The sequence below is a fragment of the Ipomoea nil genome, unplaced genomic scaffold (assembly GCF_001879475.1).
Source record: "Ipomoea nil cultivar Tokyo-kokei standard unplaced genomic scaffold, Asagao_1.1 scaffold2845, whole genome shotgun sequence".
Taxonomy (NCBI): domain Eukaryota; kingdom Viridiplantae; phylum Streptophyta; class Magnoliopsida; order Solanales; family Convolvulaceae; genus Ipomoea; species Ipomoea nil.
The window spans coordinates 685,750-697,609 of NW_017619273.1; the positions used below are offsets into that span (position 1 = coordinate 685,750).

The 11,860-nt window shown below is 38.0% G+C and overlaps 2 protein-coding genes across 4 annotated transcripts; one reads left to right on the forward strand and one right to left on the reverse strand.

Moving 5' to 3' along the window:
• Positions 1-387: 387 nt before the first annotated feature.
• On the forward strand, positions 388-4,905 carry LOC109160189 (transcription factor GAMYB-like). Of its 3 annotated transcripts, none has more exons than XM_019308406.1 (4): positions 388-936; positions 2,028-2,393; positions 3,257-4,292; positions 4,370-4,905. In XM_019308406.1, the coding sequence occupies exons 2-4, from the start codon at positions 2,034-2,036 to the stop codon at positions 4,639-4,641; spliced, it is 1,668 nt and encodes a 555-aa protein (XP_019163951.1). In that variant the 5' UTR covers positions 388-936; positions 2,028-2,033; the 3' UTR covers positions 4,642-4,905. The 3 variants fall into 3 exon arrangements, with proteins under 3 accessions (XP_019163951.1, XP_019163950.1, XP_019163949.1); XM_019308405.1 differs by having other exon boundaries at positions 388-931; positions 2,023-2,393; XM_019308404.1 differs by having other exon boundaries at positions 388-931; positions 2,026-2,393.
• Positions 4,906-5,020: 115 nt separating this feature from the next.
• On the reverse strand, positions 5,021-10,593 carry LOC109160190 (BTB/POZ and MATH domain-containing protein 4-like). Its single transcript, XM_019308408.1, has 4 exons — positions 9,970-10,593; positions 6,496-6,841; positions 6,038-6,314; positions 5,021-5,501 (listed from the first exon to the last, which is right to left on the reverse strand). Exons 1-4 carry the CDS (start codon positions 10,389-10,391, stop codon positions 5,314-5,316), a joined length of 1,233 nt encoding a protein of 410 aa, XP_019163953.1. The 5' UTR covers positions 10,392-10,593; the 3' UTR covers positions 5,021-5,313.
• Positions 10,594-11,860: the final 1,267 nt, after the last annotated feature.

Consider the following 11,860-nt stretch of genomic DNA (forward strand, 5'->3'; position numbering starts at 1 on the left):
TAGCTTAATTTTTTTTAAATTACAAAATAAATAAATAAAAATAAAAAATTGAATGCCTATGCGTCCTCTCAGCGTCTAGAGTGCGCCTAACATATTTTGCAACCTTGAGACAGATACACAAAAAGAGTAGAATTGATTGGAGCAATTTCCAATGGAAAAAAGAAAAAGGTAAAATAATGAGATGAAGATGCAAATGATTAAGCAACAAATTACATAAATAAAGCTAGCTTAATTAACACCTAATCTATAATTAGGTGTTAATTATCCCTCTTCTCTCTCCGCTATTTCTTCTCTTTACTTGACACCCCCCACCCTCGCTTCCACGCCCCCCTCCCCTCCCCTCTTCTCTTCTCTTTCTCTTTCTCTTTCTCTTTCTCTCTCATATTTGGCTTTTTTTTTTCTTTTTTTTAAAAAAAAAAAAAAATTCCATAATCAGCTGAGACTTCAACCTTTTGCTCTCTCTCTCTCTCTCTCAAACTCTAAATATAATAAGTGGATCTTGCTCATCATTTCCCTTCTTCACGACCACAATAGGGTTTGAGTTTCGATTTTAATTTTTTTTTTTTTTTTGGTTTTTTTCTTTTTGGTTTTGGGAAGCTGGAAATTTGATGTTCGCATTTCAGTTCTGTGCTGTAAATGTTGTTTTGGGATTCTGAGCTTCAGTTTCGCGATCTTCATGATTGGTGTGGAGCTATTGTGTTATGTATAGGCGTGTAGATTGTTATGAATTTAGGGTTTGGAGTTTTGGCTTGAAGGGTGTCATTTTCTCCATTCCTTTTTTTTTTTATTTTATTTTGGTGGGGATTAGCTTGTCTGGGCCTCTTTGGTTCAATTGAATTGGATTTTTGTGAGTTTTTAAAGGACTGATCTTAGTAGTTACTTGCTCCAAGCAGCTACACCAACACCAAGAACTGCTTTCTTCTTTGCTCAGGTAAATAAATTTGATACTTAATTATTCATCCGTGAATAAATAAATATGGTTTATTAAAGGTAGGGATATTGAGTTCATTTATTGAGACTTTGAAGCTTTGAGATCTATTTGCACCCTTAAATCGCTTATCTTATTGCTATTATTGGTTTGCTTCGATTTGATTTTGTGAATATCTGAATTTGATCTAATTCTAAATTGTTCTGCTACTATTCTGGAATGTTAAGTTTGCATTCGTCTCGTCTGGTGCTATTGGCTTGTGAGCATTTCATTTCTACTTTATATTTTGTTTTCAATTGTGCTTGGTATAGGTTGATGCATGGCTCTGCAAGGACACAAACTTGTTAATTTTGAGCATTGTGATTGGCATTTTTGTGGTTATATTGCATTGGAATTTAGAAGTGTAGTTTTGTGTGTGTGTGTTTTTGTCCTTCTTCTTCAGTCCATGTGATCACAAAAACCTTTCATGTGAATTATGTAGAGTTGAAGGATGACCCAAAAGGTATACAGCTGTTGTGTAAAATTGGTCTCTTGGGCACCTTGTTTTCTTATCACCCAAACCAGTGTGCTTGTCATATGGTGGTTTTAGGCTCAATGATGCGCAAATAGTATCGGTGCTCTAACTTTTTATACATCTGTGTATTTGGTCACTGCTTTCTTTTTTAATATTACTTTGTGGAAAATGTGGTATTTCTTTCAGTTTAGTTTGTGTAAAAGTTTTTCCTTTTTTCATTCCGTTGTTAAGTCAGGAATATTACTTTTCCGCACTGGTAGCTAAACAACAATGAATGCTTAGTGATGATGTTTCCAAGTATGTTTGTTTCTCCAACTTTATTCCATGTAATAGTTTGAGTCGTGTTTGAAGGGGTTTTAGACCATGGATGATGAGTTGTTGCCGCCGTGGATTTTGGGAGCTGTGTTTTCTTTTACTATCACCAATTCTTTTATGGGCAATTTCTCGCTGTATCATGATAATAAATTTAACTTGTCATCTTAAATGAGGTCACTTGTCTTGTAATGGTGTTATGTCTTCCCTCTCTTGGCATATAGGAGCACAGTCTTATTTTTCTTTTGCTGAATTACCTTTGTCATTCTAGATTTCAGTATGAGTATGACCAGTGAAAGTGAGGACAGGATGACTTTTAAAGGCAGTGTAAGCTCCCCATCTATTGAAGAAGCTACTGCTGGAGGAAAAACTGGAGGAAGTGTTCTATTAAAGAAAGGTCCCTGGACATCTGCGGAAGATGCAATTTTAGTGGATTACGTAACAAAACATGGAGAAGGAAATTGGAATGCAGTGCAGAAGCATTCAGGACTTGCTCGCTGTGGTAAAAGTTGTCGTTTGCGGTGGGCAAATCACCTCAGACCAGATTTAAAGAAAGGCTCATTCACTCCCGAGGAGGAGGGCCGTATCATTGAACTCCATGCTAAAATGGGAAACAAATGGGCACGGATGGCTGCTGAGGTGTGTATCATCTGATCATCTCTCTATCCAATAGTGCTTATACACATTTCTGCCTACAGTTGTAGCTCTGTCCAGGTCTAAGTCTGAAATCTATCCATAAACATAATGGTTTCTTCAATCTAAAAATATACGATTCTCTTGAAATTTGGGAAGAATTATTATTGAAGATTATTTAGTGAATAGGAGTATAGAAAATTAACCATCTTCCCCTGATTTAGAGTTTAGACTATGTTGTCGGTATACATTTTAATGAAATTGTTTAAAAAAGTGCATGTAATATTGTAATGGTGGCATGTGGTAATCCAATCATCAGTACCCTCAAATCAACTGGAACTGAAAGGAAAAGAAAAAGGATTTCAAAAATTGTTTTCTTATAGTCTTTTACATTAACCTATTATGTTGCATACCCAAGATAGATTGAGTGTGATATCTGTACTTGCTTCTAGATTAAATGGGAAGAATTTGGTCTGATTGGAAATGGCAATGTGATTTGCCTGCTTATGGTAACACCATCACAGTTTTCACTTATCTATTTGTTACAATGTTTGCTCATAGAGTTTGCATGTGTGATCCGGCTTAATTGCTTCCTCAGTGAACTACCCCTGTTATACAGTTGTGAAATATGATATAAAAGTATTGAAGCTGATAATGAATGTGAGATTTAACATGTACTCAAGGAAGCCTTCGTTATTCTTCTATTTCGTGTTAGTGCTTTTTTAAAAACTAGATTATCATCTTTTGGATGAAACGTAGGCTAGAATGAGGACAAGATGCTATGTATTTTCTAAGTGAACTTGCAAATGAAATCCTTTGTTGGTTTAGTATTACTCACTCAGTTTTGTCATTTTCCCTCTTCCCTTAAGCTCCCTGGCCGTACTGATAATGAGATAAAGAACTATTGGAACACCAGAATCAAGAGAAGACAACGTGCTGGCTTGCCCATTTACCCCCCAGATCTGTGTTTGAAATCCATAAATGCGAGCAAACAAAATGGAGATATGAACATATTTTCAATTGGGGACATGCAGCATCCTGATCTTTTCCAAATTAACTGTTTTGAGATCCCAGCTGTTGAATTCAAGAATTTGGAACTAAATCAGCATTCATATCCTCCACCTGCACTTGTTGATATTCCTGCTAGTAGCTTGCTTGATATTCCTTCAAGTAGCCTGGTGGGACAAGGTCTTAAATCTTCTTGTGGCAACAGGTATTTCCAGTCCACTGTGCATCCTTCGAAACGTCTGAGAGGAACAGAGACCTTGTTCCCAGGTTTAAGTGACAATGGCAGTGATTTTCTACCAGCATGCAGTCGATTCCAGAGTGGTAATTCTGCTGCTGCATATATTGCTGCTGCTCAATCTTTTGGGGTTTCTTCTGCATACAATCAAAACCTGGCTTCTGATGACCCATCATTATTGAGTGTTATTCCTGGCAGCCATGCCACTTTAAATGGCAACTCCTCCTATTCTTCAGAGCCCTCATGGGAGAAGAAGCCGGAGCTCCCTTCACTCCAAAGTCAGATGGGTAGTTGGTACTCACCATCCTCCTCCCCTCTTCCTTCACTAGAGTCCATTGACACTTTGATTCAGTCACCACCACCAACTGAGCATACTGAATCAGGTAGTCTTTCTCCACGAAACAGTGGCCTGCTGGACGCGGTTCTTTATGAGTCACAGACTTTGAAACATTCAAAGAATAATAATACTTCATCCCAACAGACGACTTCCGATGCTTCCATCATTCGTGGTAGCATAGTGGATAATTCATGCCCAGATCTTCATGACACAGAATGGGAAGCATATGGAGATCCAATCTCACCATATGGCCACTCTTCTGCTTCAGTGTTCAGCGAATACACCCCTGCTGTCAATTTAGACGAGGCACAGACAGTAGTAGCAGGTGAGGATATGATATTTTATTCTCTTAGCTTGCTTGTTGTAGTAGGTTATAATAAGAATGTATATATTGTTTTGAAGGGTGCAAAGTGAAGCAAGAGGAGGAGGGTATGGAGTTGAGCCCTATGCAATGCGGCGATACAGGCAGAGATGATGAAGAATCATTCCAGAACATGTTTTCAAGTTGTTTTGGTTCTCAGAACCATTGTGTACTGAAAGAAGTATTTGGGGCGGTACTTTTGGATGATTTTAGCAGTCGGGACTGCAAGAATATGAGAACCATTTCCATGGCCACCGCCACTTCATCAGGAGGCAGTCCTTGTGCGTGGGATCATGCCATGTCCACTGTCTGAAATTATAATTCAAATTCTTGTTTTCAAGGACCCCTGCCCTTCCTTATAGGACAAATGTGACATACATACATTTTCTTTCACTCTCTCTCTGTGTGGCCTTTTTAGTAGTAGTAGTAGTAGTAGTTGCATTATTGATTCCTTGCAGACTGGAAACAATATCCTCCTATCCTATCCTATCCACTTCTAAAATCCAAATCTAAAACTGAAAAAGCTGTACGACGTCAACATACAAAAATTTGTTGTTTTACAGTTGCTATTTGTTTGTCTGTCTGTCTTTATAAACTTTGCTTTCTTGTACTGTATTGTCATCCAATCCAAGTCAAGTCCCATACATTTCTCATCTAAGAGCTTAAACACCCACTTAAGAACATGAAGAATGTGTGGCATTTCTGCATTTTTTATTACAAGTGGGAGTAATGTGTACAAAATTTTCGTTGAAAGCAAAACCAAAAGCAACCCAGATAGATCTTGGTGAAAGCTCATATGGCTGGCTGGCTGACCTGAGAAGATATGCAATTGATAACCAACCCATTTGGGGTCTCTAACTATCTATCAATTACAACACATCATGTTTCATGAAGACTATGAAACATTTTTCATTCTGTAATGGTCCAAACATTCTTACACTACATTCTACACAACAATCACTTACCTAACTCCTAAAATCCTCAGTCAGGTCCTTTGCCGTACCCTCCTCCCGTCAGTATCACCGCTGTCAGAAAGCTGTGCCCAAACGCTCCGAGACTTCCCCCCTCCGCTGCTACACTCATCCTCGCAACCAGCCACTGTCTTTAGAAGTTCTGACTGGAGAGAAGGGCAGTTTTCTTTCAGGTACTCAAAACCATCCGATTGCATCACAGCTGACACAAATTACCACAAAATTAGTTAGCTGCAAGATAACTACACAGCCAATCACATAATAGTTGAAGTTTATTCATAAACGAATATAGTATTTATGCCTTGGTTACTTATATCCAACATGTTTTTACTGCCTGTTAAATCCTTGTGTTAATGATTAATCTAATGCAATCCTCAGATACAGAACACATAAGAGGGAGGGGGTTAAAAGATGGATTGGTCAGCTGACAATGAATCAAGATATCAAAGAGAAATGCACACGTACATAATGTTTTTTACTAGAATATGAGCTAGATGATAAGCTCTTTGCATGCAAATTCTTGGGGAATTGTGCAAATTTAGAAGAGAGGGAACCCTTTCCCAAGTCTTGGGTTCTACTTGTACACAAGTGTATGAAATGTAGAATAAATGCACTTCCACAATGAGTACTATGGAACTGTGGACGTGCTTTTCCCTTCCTAGAATCTTTTGAATTAAGACCATGTTTCAACTGAGCAGTATTAAACATGGACAGCAATATAATATAATTGACACATACCAGCAAGGTTTTCAGCAGCAAATCTAAGGCAGACAGTTTTGAGCTCCATGGCATGATAACAGTCTGCAAGAGCTAGAGTCTTTGCAACAGAGTTCACAGAAATATCTTTGCAGAGATACGCTTCACACATCCGTTTGAGTCTTCCCAAATCATAGCGATCAGCTGCTTCTAGCAATTTCGCTGGTAATGTATCAGATATAGAAGGTATACTAGAAGAGCTAGAAGCTTCTAGGTCGTCTTCCAAAAGACTATCTGTGTACACAAAGTGCAGCATGGCCTGTTGTATATCACATAAAGTTGTGGCAAAAATCTGAGTAGCGATTCATGGAGAGATAATTATAGCAGGAACATGCACAAATACCACTGCAGTTTATGCAGAAAGAATACTGAATTATAATTTAATTCCCACAAAAAAACAGAAAATAGACCAGTAAAAAGAGTGTCTTCAGAGTTCAGACCTTGAAGACCTTGGATTCCATATTACTTATAACAATTTCCTGCTCATCACTCTCCAGTCCATCAAAGAATTCTGAACGGAAAATGGGAGAACGAGCAGCCAATACCAACTTATGGGCATGAAATTTTTCACCAGCGACATTGAAAATGATATCAGACCCTTCCATATTTTCCAGAAGCATGCCAAAATGTGCTCCAATGTCTGAATCTGGAATATGAATAGAATGCATGCCTGAACAGTCTATTGTAGAACGCACAACTCCAACAGTACAATTAATTTTCAAGCAATCATCCTTAAGATAATCAGAATTTTCAAGCATAACTCGTCTGAAAAAACGTTTGTATCCCCTACATATTTTGACATAGAAACAAGTCAGCAGCAGAGGTAGGGGCAATTGAGGCCAAAGAGGTATCAGAGAAGATAAATGTTCCTTCAATGTTTCATAGATTATACACTAAAGCAATTTCTAACATGTTCCTAGAAATTAGCAGCTCAAATTGTCAGCACCACATTCCTCATAAGGAACCATCTCTATCCCCACCCCCCTAGAGATCAGACATTAATCAAAAGTAAAATAAAAGCTTTATTGAGGTAGAGAAATCAAATTAGCTAAATTGCTAACTTAAGTGCATTACATGCTTGAGAATACACTAAAAACATAACAGAACTAAATAACTATTGGCTAATAAAGTAATCTCATTGTAAAAAAATACACACACACACACACATTACACATACATATATAAAGACAACCAAAACCATGGATCTAAAAACAAATGAATCATTCAGAATTAATCACAAATAGCACCAATAGCATTGTCCCACAAACAACTTATGAAGCTTACCCTGGTCACTTTATATTTGCAGACACAAACACCAATAGCATTGTCCCACAAACAAGTCATGAAGATTACCCTGGTCACTTTATTTTTGCAGACACATATTGCTCTTGAAAGGTACTAGCAACTGGCCAATGTATGAAGCAAAACATGCATGATAATACTTTCCCCATGCTTATAATTTGTCAACATTTTGCAAAATTCAAGCAGGTCACTTTAGCCTTTTCCAGCATCTCATACAAACTCATGAATTTCCATACATTGACATCAAAGTTCAGGCCCCAATTTTATACGAACTGCATGTCAAGAAAACATAATAATGCTGAACCCATTCAATATACGAACTGTCTTATCACTAACATGGCCAGTCATCATGCTCACAAGAAAGAAAGATTCAATAGAATTCACCACCTTTATATGAAAATTATTCTAAATGTATCCTTGTTATTGATGTTGAAAACTGCCTGTAACTATAAATATCAAATTTGGAATGAAAGGTCAATCAAAGAGAGCATAATAGCTTTGTTGATGAAAATTAATTCATCTGCAAAAAATATAAAGGCGAGAAAATGTGCATGGTCAAATAAATGCAAACTATTTACTACTAAAAAGGTACAATCACAAAGGGGGGGTTCTTTAACAGGATCAGCTCAAATGAAATGTTGACAGATTTAAGAGATAATTAGACAAAAAGGCTTCTCTTTATAGTTTATATTAGAGAACTACATTACAAGCATCGCAATCTACAATGCTATGACTTCATAGGAACCTAGAATACATGATATACAGAGCAACTTACAAATTACAATGAAAAATAATTCCCCTCTTGTTGAAATTTGAAAATGTAGCTTTAGTACCAGAGTCATCAGTCATGTACATCTTCAAAATGGTAGCCCTCCATTCCTTAATTTTAGGAAGAACCACTATTCCATCAAATTCCGTCCTGTTCAAATTGAATGACCCTGACATAATCCTTATCCCTTTCCATCCATTACAATGCATCTCCACTACAAAATGATAGTTGAAAAGCTTGATGCATTTATTCTCCACTTCAAGTGCAACCTTAGCATGGCTATTTCAAACCTTAAAGCACAAAAATTGTGCCCACTGAGGGTGTTCATGGAGATCGAATTGTTTCTTATTGTGGCCTCTAAAAAATAGTTTTCAATAGTCAACTCTTTTTCATTTTGAGATTTAAAGGTGAAAAATCATATATGGGGCCATCCGCCACTTTGTCTCATGGCATATATTGCAAGGTATTGATGCATGCCCCTAACCTTTAGGATGGCTCCAATTGTGTAAAGATCATTTAGGTACATCACAAGAGGTAGGCATCGTCTAAGAAAGAAGAGAACCTGGGACTAAAAGGAGTTTATGTGGCTCTAGATAGGAAAAATATTATATTTTTATTAATAATTTAAAAGAATATTAATTACACGTCAAAATATAGGATAATATTATCTTTGCCTTGATGTGTTCAATATAAAACTTCCATAAGTAAAACCAATTTGACTATCCAAGTTGTGATTGTGGTAAAGCTTTTTATTTGGATTGGAGCATCTTTCGAAACAAAGACGTGTGTCTATATCAAGAGAAGTTGGGGCATGCCCCTCTCTATCAAAGGATACTTGTAATTGGAATGAAAACTATTTCGTTAGGACTGGGTAAGTTTTCCAATTGATGTTTTACATTCATAATTTGTTCTACTGTAGCCTATGATGCCATACCAGGTTCCATCAGTGCCTTTTCCCATACTTCACTTCCAATCCAAACCAATTTTGGAAAACCTGAATGGGGCAGGTGAGATAGACAGCAATGTGACTATACCACTTTGCCATCAGCACCTTCACCACATCATAAACACTGTTCATATTTGGTAATATCCATAGCTCTTTAGGCATTCTTTCCCTCTTTTGGACAAAAGACAAATCATAATGCTTGACAAGCATTTTATAGCACATAATATATCTCTTTAAACCCCCTCAACCCATATACACAATATCACCCAAAATCCTCCTATTTTTACTGTATGTAGTGTTTGATTCAGTTATGGTCAAGGTTGCTTAAATATCCACCTATAACATTCAACTTGCTAACTACTTGATCACTGAAAAACAGAAAATCATCTAAACATCACAGCTACAGTTTAAATGCAATACTGGAATAATTTGTACATAAATAAAATTCCTTAACAATGGATATTAGTCTCTGATGCACTACAATTAATTCTTGTCAACATGTTAGTGCTGAGGGTTCAAGAAATGCTACTCACATAAATATAATTCATCAAATATTGGACATTAAGAAAGCATTTGAATCATAGTTCATTAGCTGACTGCTATATTTCAAGTGGGGCATCTGAATGTGGTGTGAGAAATAATTTAGTAGACTAAAGAAGGATGATGACCTAATTTCAGTTCAAAAAACCACCAATCTCCTACCATGAAATTTAGTACAATTATGATCAATGTCCCATTAATTTACTTGAACAGATATCTCAATGAGCCTATAGAAAAAACAACATATATAGCCACAATAACTTCAAAACATCTAATTTTGAAATGTCAACAAAATAGCTCACTAAATTTCGCTCAAAAAATAAAAATAAAAAATAAAATGAATTTAAAGGAAATTACCACATGCTGCCGCGGTATTTCAAAGTGTAGGGGCCACTCTCAAGGGAACGATCGAAGTGGCTGTGAATCTTGTGCTTGTCCTTTCCACTCTGATCAACCAGAGTCAACTCGAACAAAGCCCTAACGTCTGTCCCTTCACTCGCCAAAGCGATGAAAACGGAAACGTACGTCGAATTATCCTCCGGATTTTTTCCGTCGGGGTAAAAGTAGATAGCCCACTGATGACCGCCGACGGTGAAATTGTCACTGGCAATGTGTTTCCCGACGCCCATGCCCTTGGCCAGCGAGTACCCCTGGATCACGAATCGATGAGAGCCGTTAACCGTCTCCGTGACGGAGCGCGAGCTGGTCTGCGGCGCCGGCGCGCCGTTGCCGCTCCTCTCAGCCGTGCCGTGGGTGGTTATTGTTGGTCGCTCCGCCATTGATAAATCTGGACCAGAGCAGCTAGAGTTTGGGAAAGGCGAAAAGCATAGGGTACCCTACCCTAGAGGGAAATAATGGGAAAATTGAGGGTAGAAATGGGGAATTCAATATTCTTGTTTAGGGTTTTGTGAACAGTGAAATGATCGATTGCAGGCGGAGGAGGATTGCGAATGGGCGGGCGGGCGGGCGGGCGGGCAGTGTCGTAACTCGCAAGGTCGGAGAATGACGTGGCCTTATACTTAAGTCCCGTTTAGTTAGTTTTCGGTCAAAATTTATCTACTCCGTACTCCCGTCCGTATTATTAAGCACTTCACTACTAATAGTACTACTATATACCAATTTATTTATTTTTTTTAGAAAATTGTGAGAAAATTACACTTTTGGTCCTATGACTATAGGGGAGGTGGTAATTTCAGTTCGTGACTTTTAAAACTAACAGATTTAGTCCTTTTAGCATGCTTTTTTTTTACACATTAAGTCCTTCCGGCTAATTTGCCGGTAAATTTTCACCGGAATTTCAATTTGATTTGTTTATTATTATTTTTTTTTTTTGGAGGGGGGGGGGGGGGGGTAAAATCGTCCGTTCATCTCCTTGACAAGAATTGAAGAAACTCCAGGGATGTAGTCTACCATTTCATCTCCTTTCTGAACTCCAGGGAAGAAACTCCAGAATTGAAGAGGCCATGTGAATCCCTTGATGAACCTTTGCAAGATCATAGCAATGGCGTGACCCGAATTTCTCATCACCTTCGTGGTCACTGAAGAGTGGCTCGGATTCCTCAGCTCCGATGATGATGCTAAGCCGCCGACGAACCTTCTGTTTGGCGCCATACAAAACGCCATTCCTTCTGAACTGATCCGAGCGAAAGTTTACGTTGATTTCCTGGAAGCCGTGCATACGGAAATGGAAGCTCCCGTCGACCGTCTTCTTGACAGTCTTGCGCGGCCGCCGGCGAGCGTTATTATCTATGACCTGTTTTTGTCCTGGGTGGTGGATATTGGGAGTCGGAGGAATATTCCGGTGGCGTGTTTTTTGCCCCAGTCTCCGACGATGTTCTCTATTGCGTTTCCATTTCCACTTTACTTCCATTATTAATGCCAATGGAATTAGTTATCCATTAACAAACGTGATTGCAGAGAAAGGAGATGAAGTGGTAGACTACATCCCTGAAATTACATTCATAAGTTTGTGACTAAGTTTGAATTGAAATTAGGTGTAAATTCTGGTGTAATCTACAAATATTTGTACAAATTCTTGAATGTGTTGATGAGTCCTTCTGTTAAAATGGTTAGGGCTCTCTGAAGGATTCAAAATAGCATAAAATGGGTTGGTTTCTAAAGAGGTAGATGTTTAGGCGATGAGCAGATGAAATGCTAAGCTTTCTCCGGCGGAGATGTTTGGCAAGGAGGAAGAGAAAGAAGAAGAAATGACTTGGAAATGACCAATTTGTCCTCATAGTTAAATAAT